This window comes from Peromyscus maniculatus, chromosome 5, assembly GCF_049852395.1.
Source record: "Peromyscus maniculatus bairdii isolate BWxNUB_F1_BW_parent chromosome 5, HU_Pman_BW_mat_3.1, whole genome shotgun sequence".
NCBI classification, from domain to species: domain Eukaryota; kingdom Metazoa; phylum Chordata; class Mammalia; order Rodentia; family Cricetidae; genus Peromyscus; species Peromyscus maniculatus.
This window is the reverse complement of record NC_134856.1, coordinates 71,411,832-71,433,235: the sequence shown is the minus strand read 5'-3', so window position 1 is coordinate 71,433,235 and position 21,404 is coordinate 71,411,832. Positions and strand designations below refer to the sequence as shown.

The 21,404-nt window shown below is 43.0% G+C and overlaps 1 protein-coding gene across 24 annotated transcripts in view; it reads left to right on the top strand.

Annotated features, from left to right (window-relative positions):
• Positions 1–21,404, top strand: part of Kiaa1217 (KIAA1217 ortholog) — a 796,433-nt gene that overhangs the window by 680,262 nt on the left and 94,767 nt on the right. For all 24 annotated transcript variants that reach the window (XM_076572610.1, XM_076572611.1, XM_076572599.1 and 21 more), the window contains one exon: positions 19,087–19,285. In XM_076572610.1, the coding sequence (XP_076428725.1) occupies positions 19,087–19,285 (199 nt within the window). The remainder of the gene's footprint in view (positions 1–19,086; positions 19,286–21,404) is intronic.

The window sequence follows — 21,404 nt, the reverse complement described above, 5'->3', positions numbered from 1 at the left end:
GAGGCCTTCTAGATGCTTCCTGGCACATAGGACTCATTGTTAATCTCTCCCCCGGTTCTCTGTGGAAAGCCAGATCAACAGTACTTTGTGCAGCTAAGAAGTCATAGTAAACTGTGTGTGTCGGATTAAGGCTGGAATCTCAACTCTTTTAGTAGGCCACAATTCACTTAATACATGTGTTTCTTATAATGCAGCCATTCCTCGGCCAATTGTTTTGCCATTAAATGGCAACCTTAAAAAGAAATCTATTGCTATGTGCTACTGAATACCCGCTTGATGGCCATTGACACAAAGACATTCAGAGGAGTCAGCCGATTCTCGGGTAGATCAAATGAAACAAATTCACCCTCGATGAAAACAGACTTTCTGAGATGCTTGAGTTCAATTTTAAAATTTTATTTTTGTGATTATAATGTAAATACATCACTTCTCACTCCTCTTTCTTTCCTCCAAAGCCTCCCATATACCCCTCCTTTTTAATTCAATAGCTCTTTACACACTATATTTCAGTGTATCAATCTTTCCTCTCTGTGGTACTTGTATTCCCAAGTCCTTTGGCCTATTCATTCATTACTGGGATTTAAGTGTGCCTTTTGATGCTAATTGCAACTAAAGGAATACCTTTAGTGCATTCTTTTATAATATTAATATTACTCCTAGGTTATCTATTATGAGAAGTTGTGTGTGCATATTTTCATGTATGTTTATGTGTTTGTACATATTCATACGTACACACATAATTATTCCTCCATTTCTATAGGCTCTGTATATATGATTTCACCCAAACACAGGTCAAAAATATTTAGGAAAATAAAGAAGTTTGTATTGTGGATGAAAAAAAAAGGATTAAAAGGAGGATTGGGGGAGGAGAAAGTTTACTGTAGTTAGAAGGAAGAATACAGAGAGAGGCAGAGACATCTGGGAGACATGACTGATCCTAGGTATGATGGAAGAGAAGGTCTATTGTAGATATGAGAGACAGCGTAGACAGAGACATCTGGAAGGGTCCAGACTGCACATGACAGGCTGACTAAACTGGACCATGTGAGGAGAGGGGGGAGTGGACTAGGGGAGGGAGAGGAGAACCAAGAGAACAAGAGGCTAAAAGGATAAAGGGGGGCACATAACCAAAATGGCGGAGTTCTATAGGGAAGAGCAAGAGAGGAAGGGCAGTCCAGCCCCAGGCTGGAGAAGTTTAGGGTAGGGGTGCATGATGTGCCAGCCAGGACGACCCTGTAACAGCGACTGAGGGATGCTGGAAGAACCTGGGGTCCAGATTCCACTTTGATATGTTAACAGGCACCTCAGCCATTTGTCCTGGGTTTGAGACCCAACACACTGAACAAATGCTATAGACTTTTCTTGTCATTAACAGTTTATGCAGTATTTTCATTGTATTAGGTATCATAATCACTCTCAAGGTGGTTTAAGGTATACTAGCGGTTTGCAGGCTGTTAGAGATTATTTCAACATTTTATAGAAGGGATTTGAGCATCCAAGGATTTCATTATCCATAGATTTCCTGGAACTGATACCCCATGGGAAGTATAGCCTATTCGGACAGACAGAAAACGTGAAACTAAACCCCAGTGGTTTTTTTTTTTTTTTTCATTATTTCATTACATATAAAATGAACACTAGCATGTGACTTTGGCTGTAGTTATGGACATTAGTTTGTTTTTGTTTTTTCTAATTTTGAAGGCTACATACTATTAGCAAGAAGTTGTTAAAGGAAGTGGACACTTGGTTGAGGTCAAGGTTACCACAAAGTTCCCCAAGGTAACATGCCTAATAAAACAAGAGCAGGCATGGCCAAGGGGACATTAGTCATATCTGCATGAGAAAAGCTGTAGCTGTGTGGCCAGATGGAGCACTGTGACCGGACGTTGTTTGCGTCTGCACAATTCCAAGACAAAGATACTGTATAATTGTTATGTTGGCTATAACTCTTCAGTTTGATTGTCCCAATCCCACAAAAAATGTCTGCTAGAGGAAAAAAAAATCTGAGTAACCTAAAAACATCTTGATTGCTGCTGATACATGTAAGTCCTTTGTCCTCTGGCTTGCTTGTTCGTCTTTAGGAATCATGTGGGACAGTTTTGAGTTTGGCTTACCCAAGGTTCCAAGTGACTTAGTAAATCCCACTCCAACTCCTGTGCCATGGCAACAGGTTGGAAAGTGAAGGACCTGACTCCAGATCTTCCTGCCATTTCCCCTTAAACATGGTCACTCAGCCTTTCAATGCCAACACTGTCCAGAAGCGGCTCTAGTCAATGTCACGGGCTACCTTCATGTATGAATTGGTGCTCTGACGTGACATCTCCTTTACCGGCAAGACCCTCCATTCTTAAGACGTGATTCTCTTAGCTCTGGACACCTCCTGCTTTCTCAGTGAGTCCCTGGCCATTCCTTGTCAGCCTCTAGGCTAGTTTCTTCTCATAGTCTCACTCACAGAAAATGGTTTTTGCCCCAGACTTCATGGCTTCTCGCTACTAGTGCCATATGTGATCTGATCTGGTTCTTTGGTGCCAAGCACCAATGACACGACAGAGCCTTCTCTCTCTGTATACCTCCCCTGAGATTCACATTAGTATTTGAAGTCATTTACTCGACTTTCAGAGTTAACGGGTCCAAAATGAATTTCTGATCCCCTCCATCAAAATCTATGCCTCTCAGGTTGGGATCTGCCCGAAATTGGGCAGACGGCATTGTCCATTGCCAGTTGCTCATGTTGAACTTTCACCATTATTCTTGAGTCCTCTTTTGATTTCATTTTTACTCAGCCTAGAGGAAGTTCTATTCAATTCACCTTCGAGATATAGTCTATCAGTTGCTTTTTTGGTTTTTTGAGACAGGGATTCTCTGTGTAATAGCTCTAGCTGTCCTAGAACTTGCTTTGTAGACTAGGCTGGTCTCGAACTCACAGAGATCTTCCTGCCTCTGCCTCCTGAGTGCTGGGATCAAAGGTGTGCGCCACCACTCCCGGCTCGGTCAGCATCTTTACTGAACACATATAGACTCTTCCTGTTGTCACTCTCCCCTAAACTATGTAGTATCACAGCTACTTCTATAGCATTGATGCTGTAGTGCATATTAAAAGTAATCTAGAGATGACTTAACGTATACAGGAGGGTATGCGTAGGTGATATGCAAACACTGCATTGTTTTGTAAAAGGGATGTGAGCATCTCTATATTTTGGCATGGTGGTGGGGAGAGGGCTCCTGGAACTGATTCTCATGCCGCTAAAAGGCCACTGGGTATCCAGAAATATGATTACTTCTCACCCTCCTTCCTGTCTCACCCATCCTAATCTCTCTCCAGGTTTTGCTTATCCTCCTGTGGTTCCTTAGTGGTAGTCTTCACCCCTCTAAGTGAGCATTTACCAAAGTGATTCCAATAAGCAGGCCCATCTTGCCTTGCCTCTCCGTACAATCCCGCCAGCCTCCCAGCTGCATCAACAGTACCAGCATTGATCCATCTGTATGCATCAACAGTACCAGCGTCTATATGATCCTACCACTTACAGCTTTCCTGGCCTCACATCAGTCTGCTCATCACTTCTCCTCTGCCTCCAGACAATGTAGCTCTCTGCTGCTCCTGGTACTCATCAGTCAGACTTCTACTTGAGAAACTTTCTGTTCCTTTTCCCTGAACTGTTAGCCCTCCGGATATCTGCAAGCCCGCTCCCACATTTTCCCCAAACATCTTTGTCTCCGCAGGACATGGAACTCCTGTGAGTCAAATAGCAATCCACCCACTCCGGCCTGCTGCTCGCCTGCCCCCACACTCCCATTTTACTTTTCCCCTATTATCTGACACACTCCACACTTCTTTATGAGTTTATTATCTCTTGTGTGGCAATGCACGTTAACAACTCCAAGCTGACTGCTTTATTATCAGCCCTGAGGACACTGTGTGGTGTATGTAGGCACTCAGTCTCCCTAGAGTGAATCCAGTCCATCTGTGATCGCACACAACTCTTGAGTGAAATGGATGCAGTGCCACTCTATAGTCGTGAAGCAGCTCCAAGTTTTACCCACAATTCTCTCTTACTAGAGAATTTATTTAAGGATGGCTAAAATCCTAGCTCAACCAGCTCGCCCTTGGTTGTTTTCACACATGTCAGCACGCTGTGTAGTTGAGTTAGCCTGTTCTGGGGAACCTGGACATAGGCTATTATTCTCCTCTCTGTTCTGTTTGTGATATAAGCGGTGTGTTTCTACGGGAGCAGAATGGCTGTAGATGATAAGGCTAGGGGATGCACTGAGCCCGGAAGTGACAAGTTTGGGGTAATCTTGTCTGTCCCGTTTTGCTGGAGCCCGGGGTGGCCAGACAACTTGTTGAATGCATGTTGTGTTCAGGACAGCACAATCCAGTGACTTTGCCTGATAAATTCCTGAGGCAGCAGGGTGGCTGGAGGTACCTGTGGGCCTGATCAATCTCTTCCAGTGCTTTTATTAAAGTAGGAATGCACACCGAGGTCATTTAGATCTTGAGGCATTTAGAAGGGACTCGTATTTCTGAACAGTGATTTATGGTGAATCTGGAAGCAAAGGTTGTGTGTTTTCCAGGCAGTGGGGACAGAAATCCTAGCAGCTTGGTCGGCCTCAGGTTCCTCCTCCCAGACTCCTCCTCTAGAGCGGCTCCAAGGGGGCCCACATGATTCAGCTGCCCTCAGATGCTCATTCTTTATTGTGATCCTGTGGTTGACATCAGAAGCTCCTCTTAAAAGCCATTGTGAGACTTCAAAGGGAGATGGGGAGGAGAAATAGTCATGTGTGGGTCTCTCAAATGCCTCTTTAGAAAATAACAAAGAGGGGAGTAAGATGTAAAAAAAAAAAATGACAAAAATCCTTGGGTGGCAGGATGCGGGGCGGGGGGGGGGGGGTGTCTTGAGAAAGCAGATTCAAAGTGAGATTTGTCGAGCGCAGTCTTGGAGGTTTATGTCACAAGAACAAGCTCCATCAGGTTGGCCTTTCCTTCGAAGCCCCACATGTTAGAAGCTGGTCAGTTTGGGAGAGAGAATGTCGTTCTTACCCTCCTTCACCTGGACCACACTAATAACGACCCCTTCCCTTCTCACATGCTCTTAAGTAAGAAGTGGCCCACACAGGTCCACCTTTCAAAATGTAGTGGATTTGCCTCCCGATCCCTCTGTCCCTCCCCTGTGAGGACAGTCCTCACCAGGAATGAACGCTTCACCAAACCTTGTTCTTCTTTCCCATTATGCTACCACATGCTCACACATCCACGGTTGGGCTCTTGGGTGCCCATCCCAGGCCTCAGCTAATCTATGAGCTAAGCCTTAGGTCTCCTGAAGCCGCTTAGTTCCTCTGGCCAGGACCAAGAGGACATTCCAGTTCTCCTGCTGGGCCAGGGTGTGGAAAGGGGCAGAGACGGGAGGTTCACAGGGGGCTGCCAGCACATCCACTCCCTCTGGTGGCTTGAGGACACAGGAGGAGCCCTGCTGGGAGCAGAAGGCAGCGCCCTGGGGTTGGGAAGTGGGTGGAGGTGAGCCAGGAACAGAATGGACTTGCTCTGGAGGCCAGAGCCCTGTCACTGTCCACGTCAGGCTGGAGTCTGGCTGGGTATGGCTGGGAGTGCGCAGGAGACAGCTGTGAACTTTTATAATAGCCCTAGAAAATACTATGGAAAGCCCAGGGAATCAGTAAGAGAACAAATGACAGAATGATTACCAGAGAAGAGCCGTGGGAAACAATTTCAGATATAAAATAGTAACAAAGTCAGTGACATATAAAAGATGGTGCACTATTAGTAGTTCAGTTGGATTCACCTTTGTTTCTGGTACAAAAACCAAAGCTGATCAGATCAGCAGTGAGTGTGCTGTGGTACCTTGCTCCATCAGGAACACTTACCAAGTGAACTGTTGATGGCATACGGCCCCAGCTTCATGATGGCCAGAAGGTGAAGACCTTGCTGTTGTTCTTAGCTCTGGCTGAAATTTCTAAGCACCCAAGTCCTAGTGTGTAACACACCAACCTGCTGCCCTGGGCAGCATACAGTACGTGCATACCTTTTGTCAATGTAGTTTTACATTTATTTATTCATTTTTATTTTATGTGCATTGGTGTTTTGCCTGCATGTGTCTCTGTGAGGGTGTCAGATCTGGGAGTTACAGACAGTTGTTAGCGGCCATGTGGGTGCTGGGAATTGAACCCGGGTCCTCTGGAAGAGCAGTCAGTGCTCTTAACCACTAAGCCAGCTCTCCAGCCCCATCAGTGTAGTTTTAAAGTCTGGCTAGCAAACTATAAGACAAAAGTCTATTCCCTCTTCATGCTTTGACAAATACAACCTTCATAATGTCCAGATCTGAATATCAAGGCAGGTTTGATTTTAAGAGTTCTCTGAACCATCAGCACAAAGCCAGCTTTGTGATTGAGAAGTTCCACCCCTGACATCTCGGCCCGCGACAATGATGCCAAGGTCGCCTGCCTCCCTCTGGTTCAGCCTCCAGTCCGGTTCTACTTCGCATGGCGGCTGGAAAGACTCCCCACCAACAGCCATGCCACGTCACTCCAAGAATTTCTTTGCCCATGTTGGCAGCTTAGGAACATAGGTGCCCCTCCAGACACCTGTGTCACATAGTATGACCCTTACTATTCCATCAGAATGGACGCACATCAGTCTTGCCCTTTTCTTAGGTCAAATCACAAAGCTTTAGGAAGTGGATCTGTCCTAGGAGTGTGGGCATTGGATGGGTTATGTCTTTTCTGGGCTCATGAACAATATGGCAACTCTGTGGGTTTTTGTTATAACTGTTGTTGTTACTTGTTTCTTTTAAGGGCTTCAAAATGAAGGCCAGAGAGCTATGGATTTCCCCAAACTGCCCACATTCTTTCTCCCCTATTGAAAATATTTTGAGACTAGCCTTCAAACTCCTAAAAGAAGCTGAGAAAGACCTGCCCAGAGAGGAACAGTTGCCTAGAATGAACCACACCCTCCTGGCTGACTGTCTTTCCAAATTTTATTGCTTATCTAGTATTAGATCTAATAGATACATGGAACTAAAAAGCAAGGAGTACCCTATGCACGCTCCTGAATATCTGTCAGTAGCAACATATGACTGTGTTGGCCTCATATTGGGGCCCTCCCCTTTAGGCCCTGTGATAGAGACATGCGCACCCTAAGGCTTAAGAGTGGCAAAGGCCAGCCACTCTAAGAGAATTGTAACTGCTGCCCACAAGTCTTTCCTTGATGTGCAGACAGGACATGCATGCTGTTGTTGAGACTCAGAGGCAAGGAGAACTAGAATTACTTGGACCCCGGAGCCTGGAGATGGAAATTGAAACACAGCCATGACAAAGGAACCAATGTGTCAAGCCTAGGCCTAAGAGTGAGGAAAGAAGTAGGAAGAGGTGGCCCAAAGCACAAGATGCTTTGAGGTCCAAGCAGCCCATATTTGTGCCTTTTTAAAATAAGCTTGAGCCTCGCATGGTGACACTGAGCTATAGTATCAGCTACAGAAAGTCTGAGACAAGAGGGTTTAAAGCTTGACAACAGTCATAAAACAACAACAACAGAATATTTTTAATTCAAAAAGTAAGAGGAGGTTGGGCTGGGTAGATGGCTCAGTTGTTAAGGTCAATTTCTATTCTTGGAGGGGACCTGGGTTCAGTTCCCAGCACCCACATGTCCACTGACCACTGCCTATAACTCCAGTTCCAGGGGATCTGATGCTCTCTTCTGGTCCCCATAGGTCCCTGCAAGCATATGGTGCACATAAATTTACATAGTTGTACACACACACACACACACACACACACACACACACACACACACTCACAAGAATAAAAATAAATAGTAAAAGTAGGTGACTATAACCGCATTGCATCATATACATGTATTATATTGTCAAAATTAAAAATAATCAATAAAAATAAGCTTGAAAAAGTAGGATGTCAGTTCTATGACATGGACTTCCAAGGTGCAACTCCACTTACTGACATCCACTGGTAGTGTCTGTTGTCAGAAAAGAGCTTTATCTCTTTGCTATTGGCATGATTTGTGGTGTACTGAGGCCCCCTAACCCTAAACCCTGTGGCCTAAAAGCTTCCTCGAGAAGTTCTTGGTGAACTCAATTTTTGCTCCTGTGTTGATATGTGCACACCTCTCTACTCGAACTTGAGAGACAAGCAAGCCATACATTTCCAGGAAGAATTCTTTCTCCAACAGTAGAAAATAAAAGAATTCTAAGCTAATCAATTTATGACACCACCAATTGGCAGTTTTTTTAATCTCCATGTGGTTATACAAAAACAATTAGCACTGCATAGTAGAAACTTTTCTAAGTATAGTTTCATGTGCAATGATTATTGGTTATTACTGTGTGAACCCCTGTTATTTTACACAGGAGATTTCAGACAGTTTTGATTTCTCAGTAGTGGCCACGATCTTGCGTGCAGTGATTATTTTTCTCATCATTGTGACCAAATACCGGAGAGAAATGGCTTACAGGAGGTTAAATTCCTTTAGCTCATGGTTTCGTGGCCTCCATGGCTTGATCAGAGCAGCATGCTGGCATGGGCACGCGGTGGAAAATGTTCTTACCTTAGGGCAGCCAGGAAACAGAGAGCAAGGAAGCTTCAGGTGGAGCAGGCACGCCCCGTTCCAAGCCACGCCCCGTTCCGAGCCAAGCTCCTGGGGTCTGCCTCGTTAACTTCCAGAATCCTCTCCAAGTAGTACCACCAGCTAGGGAGCAAATAAATGTTCAACACGTGGACCTGTCGGGGGACACTCTTGGCAAACCATAACAGTGCTTACATGTGCTGGTCAGTGAGAAAGAAGACAGTACAGGACGCACAGGTCTCCTAAGGAAGCTTGTATGCCTTTTGTTAAAAAGTATAGCCGGAGTCTGAGCTAAGAGAGCATGTATCAGAACTGCCCTATACATTTGTTGTTGTTATTGTTCATTATTTTATGTAATTATTGCTGGGCTTCTTTCCTTCCTTTACTTCCTTTTTTTCTTGGATCTGGGGGGGGGGGTTGTTGTTTGTTTTTATTTTCTTCAAAAGATCTAATTCTTCCTTTTGTTACTGTTGTTTTTTTGCTTGCTACTATGGAATTTCAGGACCTTTGTTTTATCACTAGCCAAAGAAAATGTCCAGATTCCCAGGCTGCACCCAGGTTTTAATTTCTCAGTCAGATCTGCATGATCTGTGGGGAAAGGCTATTAAAAAAGTGTTGTTATCATTATTATCAACATTATCTTGAAAATTGCCCCTTATTGTTGTTGTTGTTGTTGTTATTTGGGGTTTTTGTTTTGTTTCAAGACAGGACCTCACTATATAATCCTGTCTGGCCTGTAACTTACCGTGTAGACCAGGTTAGTGTTGAACTAACAGTGATCCACCTGCCTGTGCTTTCTGAATGCTGGAATTAAAGATGTTGCCACCATGCCCAGATTGGACTTTTAAGTTTTTTAAGATTTATTTTATTTTTATTTGCCGGCATGTATGTCTATGTACCCTTAGCTTACCTGAGGTTTGGAGGCTAGAAGAGGGTGTCAGATCCCCTGGAACTAGAGTTACACAGATGCCATGGTGGTGCTTGGAATGAAACCTGGTTCCTCTATTAGAGCATCTGGTATTCACTACCATTAAGCCATCTCTTGAATCCCATTTTGATAATTTCCTTAAAAATAGTCTCTTTTAGAGAGAAGAGGGATCTATGAGCAAGGGGCATCAAGATCATGATGGGAAAACCTACAGAGACAACCAAACCGAGCTAAGGGAATTCATGAACTTTAGACCAATAGCTGTGGAGCCTCCATGGGACTGGACTAGGCCCTCTGTATAAGCGAGACAGCTGTGTAGCTTGATCTGCTTAAGGGGCCCCCTGGCAGTAGGATCAGGTCCCTCACTGGTACAGAAGCTGGCTTTTTGGAGCCCACTACCTATGGTGGGATGTGTTGCATAGCCTTGATGCAAAGGCAGGGGCTTGGACCTGCTTCAACTGTACCAGGCTTTGCTGAGTCCTCATGGGAGACCTTACCTTGTCGGATGAGGGAATGGGGATGGGTTAGGGGGGGAAGGCTGGGGGTGGGGGGAGGGAAGAGAGGAGTATCTATGGTTAGTATGTAAAATGAATAAAAAATTTCTTAATTAAAAAATACAAAAACAAAAAATGGTCTCTTCTTAGTATCTTAAATTGGAAAAATATAGAAAACAACGATATAGTAGACATTGTCAAAAATAAACAGATCTGTTTATCAGTGGAGAAATGGCATAGCATGATGGATAAGGTCATTAACTGAGTCACCCAAAGCTTCTCTATGAAATGAGAGCATTGTAAAGATTAAATGAGGTGATATTTGGGAAGGGTATAGGTCAATGTCCAACACATAACAACTGATACATAAGGATGAATCAACTTTTATGAAGAAAAAGTTATTTCTCTAACTGAGACCTCTTAATTAACAAACATTTTTAAAGAGGTAGCATAATGTAAGCCCACATATCCTTTCCTATCCCAGAGCTAACCAATAGCTAGAGGGTACAGCTGCCATGCAGATTTTGGTGCATCTGCTGTGTTTGTATGTACTCACAAGCAAGAGTCTGACTATGTGTCCAGTGTCACATTCTACTGAGTGGGACTGTATGCGTCGTTTTCTAGTCTCCATGGCCACCCAGCTTTATGTTGCTGAGATATAGCTCTGGGGACAGACATGATTCCCCTTCCTTATAACCACTGTCTAATATTCCACTGTGTGAATACACCACTGAGACAACCACAGGCAAATGGAGCTACAGTGGGGTTTCCTGGAGCATGTTCGTGAGGTTTTGTCTGTGATGGACAGCAAAGACACAGCCAAGAACGGGACACAAATCTTAACTCTCTCCAAAGGAGTGGATGAATTTACCCTCTCATTGCCCGTTTTCTCATTCTCTCACCATTACTTGAGGATAAAATAGTATGTTTTCATTTCAAATTATATCTTCAATTATAGAGAACGTTTTACTGTTTATTGGCCTGGGGAGTTTCTTCTTCATTGACTTGCTTGTTTATTTTCATTTCGGATGTCTATTACTATCCATTTTCTATTTTGCTATTTTCTTGTTGATTTATGAGTATCTTCTTTCAGGATGTGGTTTGTTTTCTTTGTTTACAGTGTCTTCCATTGTATCAAATACTCGTTTTAATATGGGATAATAAAACAATATCTTTCTCTGTGTTTTATTTTTCTTTTAAAGGCCCCTTCTGTCAGTATACTAGAATGCACCTTCCTGTGTTACTGGCCTTTAAAAATTTCATAGTTTTTCCTCACATGCAGATCTCAAACCTAACAGGAATTTTTTCTGCTTATGGCATAAGAAAGTGATATATTTTACTTTTGCAGTATGGAAAACCAATTTTTCTGGGACTATTTATTGAATCGACATGAATTTTAGAACCACTCCTATCATATTTCAGGCCTTCATAAAAACCTGTCTCTCCCTGGGTTCTGCTTCCCTCCATAATCTTATTTGTGCTGTGCCAAAGACCACAGTGTTTTAATGGTGTTGATTCAGGGTGGGGCGAGCCCTGCTGCTTATCAGTGTTCCTCAGAATTGCCAGGCTTATTATAAATGACAAGTTCTATTTAACAATATGTATTCCCCATTTTTCCAGCCTCTGGGCTGCTGTTTGTTTTTGAACTGGTCTAGCACCATTCATCCACAGTGAGTCCTCATGAATTCCTTCACTGTGCTGCTCTGCTCCTCATTCTCTTCAGGACCCTCTCCAACCTTCTCCATCCCTTGCTGCCCCTTTCAGGACTGTGGACCTTTTGTTTCTCTTTCTTGCATTAACTGTGCTTGTTCATTCTTCCAATATAGAAAGCACACACACAAAATAACCCAAATTTAAAGAGGGGGCTTTTTAACAATTCATCATTGAGCATTAAGCTTATTTGAAATTTTTTTCTTTTGGCAGATATACTTAAGAAAATCAACTTAAATACTAAACTATTTTTTAAAGTTATAAGTGTACTGTATTTCTCTTAGCCTTTATCTATATCTATTATGGTTATGATTATTTTGTATACTCAAGATTGTACAAGAGAGCTGGCACACAGTAGGAACTTGTCTAGTAAATAAAGGTGATTCTTCAGTATCTATGATGTCCCTCTAAGTACATTTTTTTTTGTAAATTTTTAATAATAAGCACTTCTTAAGGGTACTTCGATGTATTAAGTATAACTCAGTCTCACCTGTATTAAATTCCCATTTCTCCTCCATGCTGACGTCCACTTACATTCTGACAACTCTACTGAGAGATATAATCAGACAACCTTGGTTGATCTCTTCTGGCTTAAGAAATGACCCACTTAACCAAGAAGGTGTTATTCTCTTGGTCAGTCACTTTGAATGTGAGCAAGCTGTCCTGAAAGATGATTAAACCAAATCTTGTTTTATAAGGGCTATGCAGAAGAGTATACAGGAGTTTGAGTGGACCCTTCAGGCACTTTTAGTATTTTAATATATAACAATCAAATAGATAAACTTGACAAGAACTAATGAAAGCAAGATTCAGGCCCCACACCTGAATGCTCACTTTCATAGCTAGCTTTATGTTCTTATTCTTAAAGAGGCCCCTCAAATTTTTGTAAGTTTTAAAGTTTGTACAACTGCCCTATCAAGGTAATTAACTTTTATAAATTTGGTTCCTTTCCATTTTGTTTTATGCTCTGTCACTCAACAAAAATGTGTCCTGCTCATTGCCATAAGCTGTTAGAAATTTTGTAAAACATCAGTGTCCCAGTGAATAGATTGATTTATTGAGTCCATTCATCAAATCAACCCCCATGGTTGGACATTCTCCCTTATCCATATTGTTCTGATAATTTAAGTTCTCTGGTAAAGATATCTTTGTGTCTAAATGTGCAGAGTTGGAATTTTTAATTGAAACTTTTGGGAATTTTGAATGTATATTTACAAAGAGCCTTTCCAAGAGAAGTATGAGAATATCTTTCTAATTTTTCTCAGTACTGCTGATTTTATTGTAAATCCCTTTGCCAATTTTGTAAATGTTAAAAACAATCTTTCTGGTTTTATTTTAATAATTTCCATGATTTGAAAGCATATTTTCTCTTCAGAAATTACTACAGGAGCTCTTCATATAATCACAAACGTTGGCCTTTTGCCACTGGTGATGTGTGTAATGATTTGTGGTTTGCATAATCTCAAAGTGGATTTGGAGAAACTGGGGAACTTAGATCATTTGTAATTGCTGCATCACCTGCCCGTGGAGAATGCCTTCCAGGAGTAATGTGTTGTCATTCCAGGAAGCAAGCATGTATCAGAGGAACACAACCACTGTACAGGGAGAATTGAATTCATTTAAAGTAAATATATTTGAGTATCTATGAGGTACTTCACACTGTATTGTATGTTACCATCTGGTGAGATAAACTGGCTTGTATACAAGCAACCGTAGTGAAAAAGTGAGAGCCATGCCTGCAGTTTCAATAAAACACATCATAAGCATGTATGTGAAGAAAGCAAATTCCTCAACACATAATGAAGTTCTGATGGAGATGTGGTTAGGGACTGTAATGGTTGATCTTGAATGTTAGTTTCCTTAGATTGAAAAGTGCCTGGGAGATTAGTAAAGCATGTTGTGTCTGGGAGGGTGTTTTCAGAGAGGACTGATGGATGTGGGAAACACTATTCTGTACATAGGCTGCGGGTCTGGTTGGCATAAAAGGAAGAAAGAAAAAGCCTGCCGTCACACATTCTCTCTGCTTCCTGACTGCCATGAGGTAAGCTGCTTGGCTCAGACATGCTTTCCTTTCAGCTACAGTGAACTAAAACCTCAGAAGTTGTGAACCAAAATAGATTTGTCTCATCTTAAGCTGTTTTTCTCAGGTATTTATCACCATGGCAACAATTCTGATTAATTAGCATAGAGAAGGAAGCATGTTCAAAGGAGATGTGTGTGTGTGTGAAGCAAAGTATGGACAAGAAGGCCCTTATAAGCTGATGGCTCAACAGACTGAATGTTCATGGCGATGTGTCCAGTATCACTCCCAGTACCTGGGAAGGTGTGATGATGTGAGTCTAGGTCTAGGAGGCTGAGGTCACACTGTGAACATCCTTAGATACTTTAATTACAGTAAGGAATATATGAGCTGTCCTTCATTCCGGGACCAACGCCGACGTTTAGAAGGTGGTAAAGATATATCCATGACACAAGAATGGCCTGCCCAATGCACTTTGTTTTATTGTGACTAAGATTCTTAGATAAAATCCACAATGCTTTTGCAAAGCCGTTGAGGTGGAAGCAATCTCAGTTGTCTAGGTTGTTTTAAGGAGGACTCCAAACATTCTGAGGTTCATTTCAGAACCTTGGTGTGACTTTCTGAGCTCCCTCCTTCCCTATAACCTCTCAGCCCAGCCCTTGGAATGTGGAATTTCCTTCCATGGGCCCGCATTCCCTTCAGTTGGGTTAAAGATGGAATGTCTTTCCTAATTGTCCTCAACTTGTTCTTCAAGCCACATGGTCATTTGAAAAAATATAAGGCCTGCTCAGATCACTTGATGACCAAGACTAGATGAACAGACTGAATGTAGAATTTCAGAAGCAGTATGCTTCCAAGGCTGCAGGATCTTCAAAATGGAATTGTATGTGAGTCTTAGTTATTGGCTGTAACTTCAAGGCAAGCCACTTGGATCTTATGAGCTTCTATTAATATTTCCATACCATGAGACTGGCTCATAGTAACACTTGGACAAGAATGTTGTCTGATAGGATGGCATCCGTGTCCCATGACTGGCATGCAGTGGCTATCCAATAAATGTGTTTCAATTATTCTCTTCTTCATGCAAAATGAGATTGTGTCCCACAAACATCCTTCGTGTACCTGGAGCAGGTTCTTTCTCTGTGGACTTGCTTAAGCCATGTGGGTTTTAGTTTATCACTGTGCCATTAAAATGCCATCATATATTAAGAGAATTCCTTCTGAATGTAAGAATCTTTAAAAAACCTTTCCAGAATCAAGTGTGAAAACACCACTCCCCTCTGTTTGCAAAGGCATCATTCCCATCCTCTCTGGACTGTCACGTTCTATAACTGGACATGTGTACCCAGCTGGCAGCTGTACCAGCCAGACCTGAGGTCACTGGAGTTTAGACCCAATTTGTTTCCACTCAGAGTCTTTAAATTCTATTTCCAGCACACACACACATACAGAATGCAGATGTGGCGATGAAAAGCAGGCCTGCTGGGGTGGCAAGGCTAGGGTATTGAACTGCTGCCAGGCAGTTCGGTAGAGGCCTCACCTGGGGACTGTTGCAGGCCCAGCCTTCAGGAATGGTTGGAGCCTTTTCCTATGACATGAGCTAATCCATGGGACAATCACCATAATTCTCATTTGGAGCAAAACGCCCCACAGTCTGTGATCAGACAGGCCTGAAAGATTTCCTCTGCACTCTAAGGGATTTGTAACCTCATAGGCACACAGGAGAACTCCCTCCCTGAGGATCTGACGTGGGATGGTCAGAAAGGTATAACAGAACTGCTTGGGACAAGGAAACATTTAATTTATAAACGAGATCCTACGAGGCTAAGTACATCACCTAGAAAAAAAAATTTACAGCTCAAATAGTCCCTTACCCAGAGTCCCTTTTAGATGACTAAATATGTATTAATTGATTTGGTTTATGTTTATTTAAGAAGCTGCACTAGAGATGGGCTCAGCTGTGGAATGTTTAGTGCCCCTGAAGCAGAGATAGGGAATCGCCAGAGCAAGATGGCTACCGAGGCTAGTCATATCAGTGAGCTCTGGGTTTGATTCTGAAGCCCTGCCTCAGTGAATTAGGTAGAGGAGTGGTCAAGGATGACTCCCCACACACATACACACACACAAACAAATCTATCCATACCCACACGTGCACACACCACACACATATACACACAGAAAGGTAGGAAAAGAAGAGGACCTATGATAACATTAAGTACTTTGAAGATATGAAGAGCAATGACCAAAAAAAAAAAGTCCTTTCAACATTCCCTCCTCCTGGGGCTGGCGTGAGGGTTTAGTGGCTAAGAGAGCTTGCCGCTTTTCCAGAGGATCTAGGTTCGGTTCCCATCACCCATGTGGCTGCTCACAGCCCCTGGTACCTCCTGTTCCAGGTAATCTGTGCCTTCCTTTGACCTCCATGGGCTTCTGCATATACATTATGTACATAAACCCACCCAGGCACACATATCTATACCTAAAAATATAAAATAAATAAATATTTTAGAAAATATTCTCTTGAAACTTATTCTAGCTAAAAGATCAAAGTAAATACCTTTCCAGAGCCAAGTGTGAAAACACCACTCCCCTCCGTTTGCAAAGGCATTATCATCCCCATCCTCTCGGGACTGTCATGTTCTGTAACTGGACATGGGTACCCGGCTGGCAGCTGCACCAGCCAGACCTGAGGTCAAGGATTAAGATAGAAGTTTGTAGCACTTGGTGAGAAAAGTTAAGAAATCAAAAGAGAGAAAGGATGGGATATAAAACAATAGGGAAACAGTGTTGGAATTCTAGGCGAAGTATCTAGAGAAACCCTCACTGATAAGATGGCTTTAATAGAGAGCTGGCTGATGATGGGGAGGGGGAGAAACCGACATGGGAAGTATATTCCACCGGAATTTCTTAAGTGCTGCTCTTGTCCTTTAGTCCCTGGTTGATACTGAGAAAGATGACGTCTTTCTGATGCCTGGTCCTTCCTCTGTGACTTTCCCCCACCTCCACGAGCCTTCAGGGCCTGTCATCTTCCACGTACCAGAGACAAGTCTGAGTACGTTGGGCATTTCACGTCCCTTTTCAGTCTGCAGTCTCATGAATCTTAGTTTGGGAGAGTGAAAAGACAACTTATAGTCTATCTTTTTGAAATTGTCTTTGTTTTTCCTGCCTTTTGTTTGTTTGTTTGTTTGTTTGTTTGTTTTTGTTTTTTTACCCAACCTTTTTTTTCTAGGAAGGTAGATGCCTGATAAAAATCTCAAATGCTCTCTTCTTTCATGTTAAAAGCTTTCAGAAAGTGTCTGAAATGCTTGGAATTCTGTTAGTATGACAGCAGGAGTTACAGTCATTCATTCCTGTTGACAGATGTTCATACCTGGTGACCGATGTGACTCTTTCACAGAATCTGAGGGTCTCTTCCTCTGGGTCACTCAGCTTTCTGAAGAAGTTCCTCTGGTTCCTACAGTAGGGTGCCATCCCCCTAGTCCTGTAAGCCTGATCAGCCGTAATCCAATCTTGGCGAAGCTCTTCAGACTTGTAAAATGGACACAGTGTAGAGTTCCTTGGTTGAGTGGCGAAGGAAGGGAAAGATAGACACATCTTTTCTGGTGGGAAAAATGAAGTTGAGTCGAGCCTCATCCTTTCAGCTCTGTAGGTCCATGTTCAAAAGTAGACTGGCACTCATGGGTTTCTTTGGTCCTACTCACTTTATAATGAATTCTTCCCTTGAAGATTTCGGTGTCAGCTTTCTCTCTTCTGCCCCTTATCTTCTCTCCTTCTTTTCATTCTTCGATGTGTGCTTTTTCTTACCTCCCTGCCATCCAGTGGACTTTCTGGAGGACGTGTTTGTTAGATGCTGTAGTTAACTGAAAGCCATCTGTTTCCTTTTCCATCTCTGCCCACTAATATTTCCCTGCTGGTGCTAGTCTACTCCCCAGCGACGTCTCACAAATCCGTAAACACCAGAATCCAGATGCAGCCTCGACGTCTTTGATTTAACTTTTCAATTATCCGTGTCCAAACAGCCGGTGAAGACAAGTGCGTTTGGTTTTGTTTTTTGTTTTTTGTTTTTTGTTTTTTCAGTTACTATGATAAAATACCCTGACAAAAAACAGCTAGGGGAGAAAGGGTTCATTTTGGCTCACTGTTCCGGAGGGGTAGAGTCCACCATGGCGGGAGAAAACATGGCAACAGGCAAGGAAAGTGTGGCAGCAAGAACATGAAGCCGAGTGATCACATTTCCTCTACACACAACAGAAAAGAGAAGAGTAAATGGGGTCCGTCTATAAACCCCCAAAGCCTGCCTCCAGGGATGTACTTCCTCCAGCAAGGCTCCATCTCCTAATGGCTTCATAACTTAACCAAACAGTGCCCCTGACTGGGGAACAAGTGTGCTAACATATGAACCCATGGGGACATTTGATATCCACTCCTGCAGTCCTTTACTGGCTAGGACTCTCCAGTTGCAGCAGTGCTTGATGGGGAATGCGTCCTTTCTCTGACATGGCTAGGGAGTTCACGACCAAGATGTTCATCCAGTGTTCCCTGCTGCACGGGGGTGCGTTGCTGGGGCTGTCGGATGGGGCTCCCGTTCTTCTACATTCCACCTCTCTCTGAGCATCGCTTGGAACCCTCAAGTTCAGGTTCAGTTAGGGGACACGGTCAAACCTTGCTCATCAAGAAGACAAATCCAGTGCGCCAGCAAATGTCAGGTCTTCCTTTTGCACCACATTGGCTAATATCTCATTGGCTAAAACAAGACATGTGCTACCCCCTTGGAACTCTGACATTCAGTGATGGTATCTGTGGTAACCAACTTGGCCCATTTTTATTTGGTATGTCAAGGTGCCAGCCTCCTGAGGGGAGTTTAATATGATATAAACATTCAATAGCTATAGTAAAACCACAGAAATATGCTTTTTCCACTTGAAGTGTTTCTGAATGAACCCCTAAGACAAGCTCTGGGCCTTATGCATTGCTATAATGATTATGTCTCCAGTTAATGAACCACATGCTAAAAATAACCCTGCAGGGTCAGAGTCCTAAATATACCTTCTGAGGCCATTCTGTATTGCTTTTTGCTATAGGCAACAAGGTTAGATCCTTGTCCTTTTGATTCTAAAACAATGGGGAAATGGCCTGGCTAACACCTGCCCAAAGAATAAAACCGGGTACTTACCTGATAACCAGATAATGCATTTTGTGGAAGCTCCAGATGAGTACCCCCCCATTCCTGGCTCTTCATGATTGTTCTGGACATTTATAACTGCAGTAGGGTAGAAGTGGCTCAGCTTCTGATTCACATCCCATGCTTCTTGATCTGCAAGCCGGTAACTGCAGATTCTTTTGCATGCAGGTGTTCTCTACCTCCAGTACGGAGATGAAACCAAACAGCTGCAGATGCCGAATGAAATCACAAGTGCAGACACGATCCGTGCTCTCTTTGTAAGTGCCTTTCCACAGCAGCTCACCATGAAAATGCTGGAGTCGCCTAGTGTTGCCATCTACATCAAAGACGAAAGCAGAAATGTCTATTATGAGTTAAATGATGTGAGGTAAGTCGTTTGGGGGCATTGTTTGAGGTAGTAGTTTTGGGGTGTTTGTTTTAATTTATTTTGAGGGTCTTTGGCCACCATTTGGATGTCTAGAGTGTGCTCAGTCTGAATTTTTCCTCGTCCTGATGGAGAAAGCCCCGTCATTACATTTGGCAAGACCTGCTGCACACAGATGGGAATCGACCCTCTAGTTGCCTAAAGTTAAATACAAAGATGTGGACAAACTTCTTCCACGCAGACCTTTGGATGTGTTACTAGCTCTGCCTGTATCATAGCTGAAAGGAATGTAAGAAATGACCCAGAATGACCCAGGACTGCATTTTATCTGAAGTCCAAGGACACTAAAGCCCAGAGATGTGATAAGAAATACCAAGAGCTAAAGGCTTACTTAAGGCTAAAATTTTCAAACTCCCTCACAAAGTGCCCTTTCTCCCATGACAGAACCTGTAGGTGTGTTCAATAATGAGCCTATTGGGTCTTTGCTTATGCCTCACAAGTTTGAAATAAAACCTAGACTCAGTGCCCACCAAAGATACGGAGAAGCAGTCTCACATTCCATTTCTAAGAGTCATCTTTTACCCAAGGCTGTCACTTGCTGAATGGACTTTCCCCCGGAAGCCCAGTTGGGCAGATTAACAGGAATACAAGCACCAAGGAGACAAAAGTCTTGTCATTGACTGCAACGGTGTTGTCGATAGAATGAAGGGACCCTTCGGATCTGTCCCAGCCAAACAACTGGAGAAACAGGATTTGGATCCATATAAACAAGCACTTGCTGGCCTAGCCCCTAAATGGTTTAGAAGCCAAATGCGTAATCTAGCTCTTTCATTGTATGGAACCAGGAACTCAGGTGTACCAAAATTAGGGTATTATTCAAGAGCATACAGCCAATTAAAACTCACATCCCCACACACCCACACACCCACACATCCTGGATGTTCAAATGCTCAGTCGAAATCATGTGGGGTGCAATTCAGGTTTTCTGGTCACTACCCTGGGAATAGCAGGCTCCCCTGTTTCTTCATCATGGAAATAACAAGTAGCACTTTGTAAAACTGTGCCTGCCGATCACGGTACAAGCTGGTTCGTATCTAACAGCGATCCCAGATGACGTATGGAGACAGGTGCCAAGGTGTCTGAGTAATTTCGGGCTTTCAGAATTTGACACATGCCCCAAGCTCTGGGTGCTACATCTGTTGTGCAACTTCCTGCCTTTGGAAAACAGGCTTAAATATTTATGATAACTGAAAAGGCATGCTTATTTTTTAGATAAATTATTAATCAAGCTGTCACCATTTTTTTTTTAAATTTACAAAACATAAACTTAAATCGGAGGTAATCTCATTATATTCCAAATATATGCCTGTCATATTATAAAGCCATGTGGTATTTTTTACATGGACAGACCTCTTCACGATCACCTTGTATTTCCACATTCACGGGTAGAGGCATTGGTGGACAATAATAGTGACTACGTGTGAAAGTAAGCAAGTCCACTTGATTGCAGCCCCTAAGGCTGTCAGGAGGCCATTGGGAGTGCCTGGACTGCGTCCACTTTCCACCTATAGAAACATTTGCATACTGCTATAAGTTATCATTTTCTAAAGTCTTTCCCGAGTCCTAGGGTATGGCTCCATGGCCTTGGTTTTGCATTCTGTGGGAATGTCAAGAGGGGACATGGGAAGACCGAGGAGGAAAAAGGTCATGGTCCTCCTCAATGGAAACAGCTGATAAAACAACTGGTAACTGGAGGGTACAGCTAAGAGAAGAGCTCCTGCCTGCCAGGAACGAGACCTGGGTCTTAGTCCATGCCCCACCCCTACCCCAGATCCACACACGCACTTCCATACAACCACACACACAACCGAATGATTCTCAAAACTACTAGTGCGTTGTTTGTTTTTTATTGCAATAATGATAACTTGTTGGCCTACTATTCCCTCTCCTTGAGTTGGTTTTTGTTTCTTTAATTTAAATGTGAAAAAGAGCCTAAATGTGTCCAGGGTAAAATAATTTTGTTTGGTGAATGTAATGTTTACCTTAAATGATCGTGTATATCCTCCCCATGGTACCATTTAATTTTTAGCTTTTGTACATAAGATGTTTTGATTATAGTTAT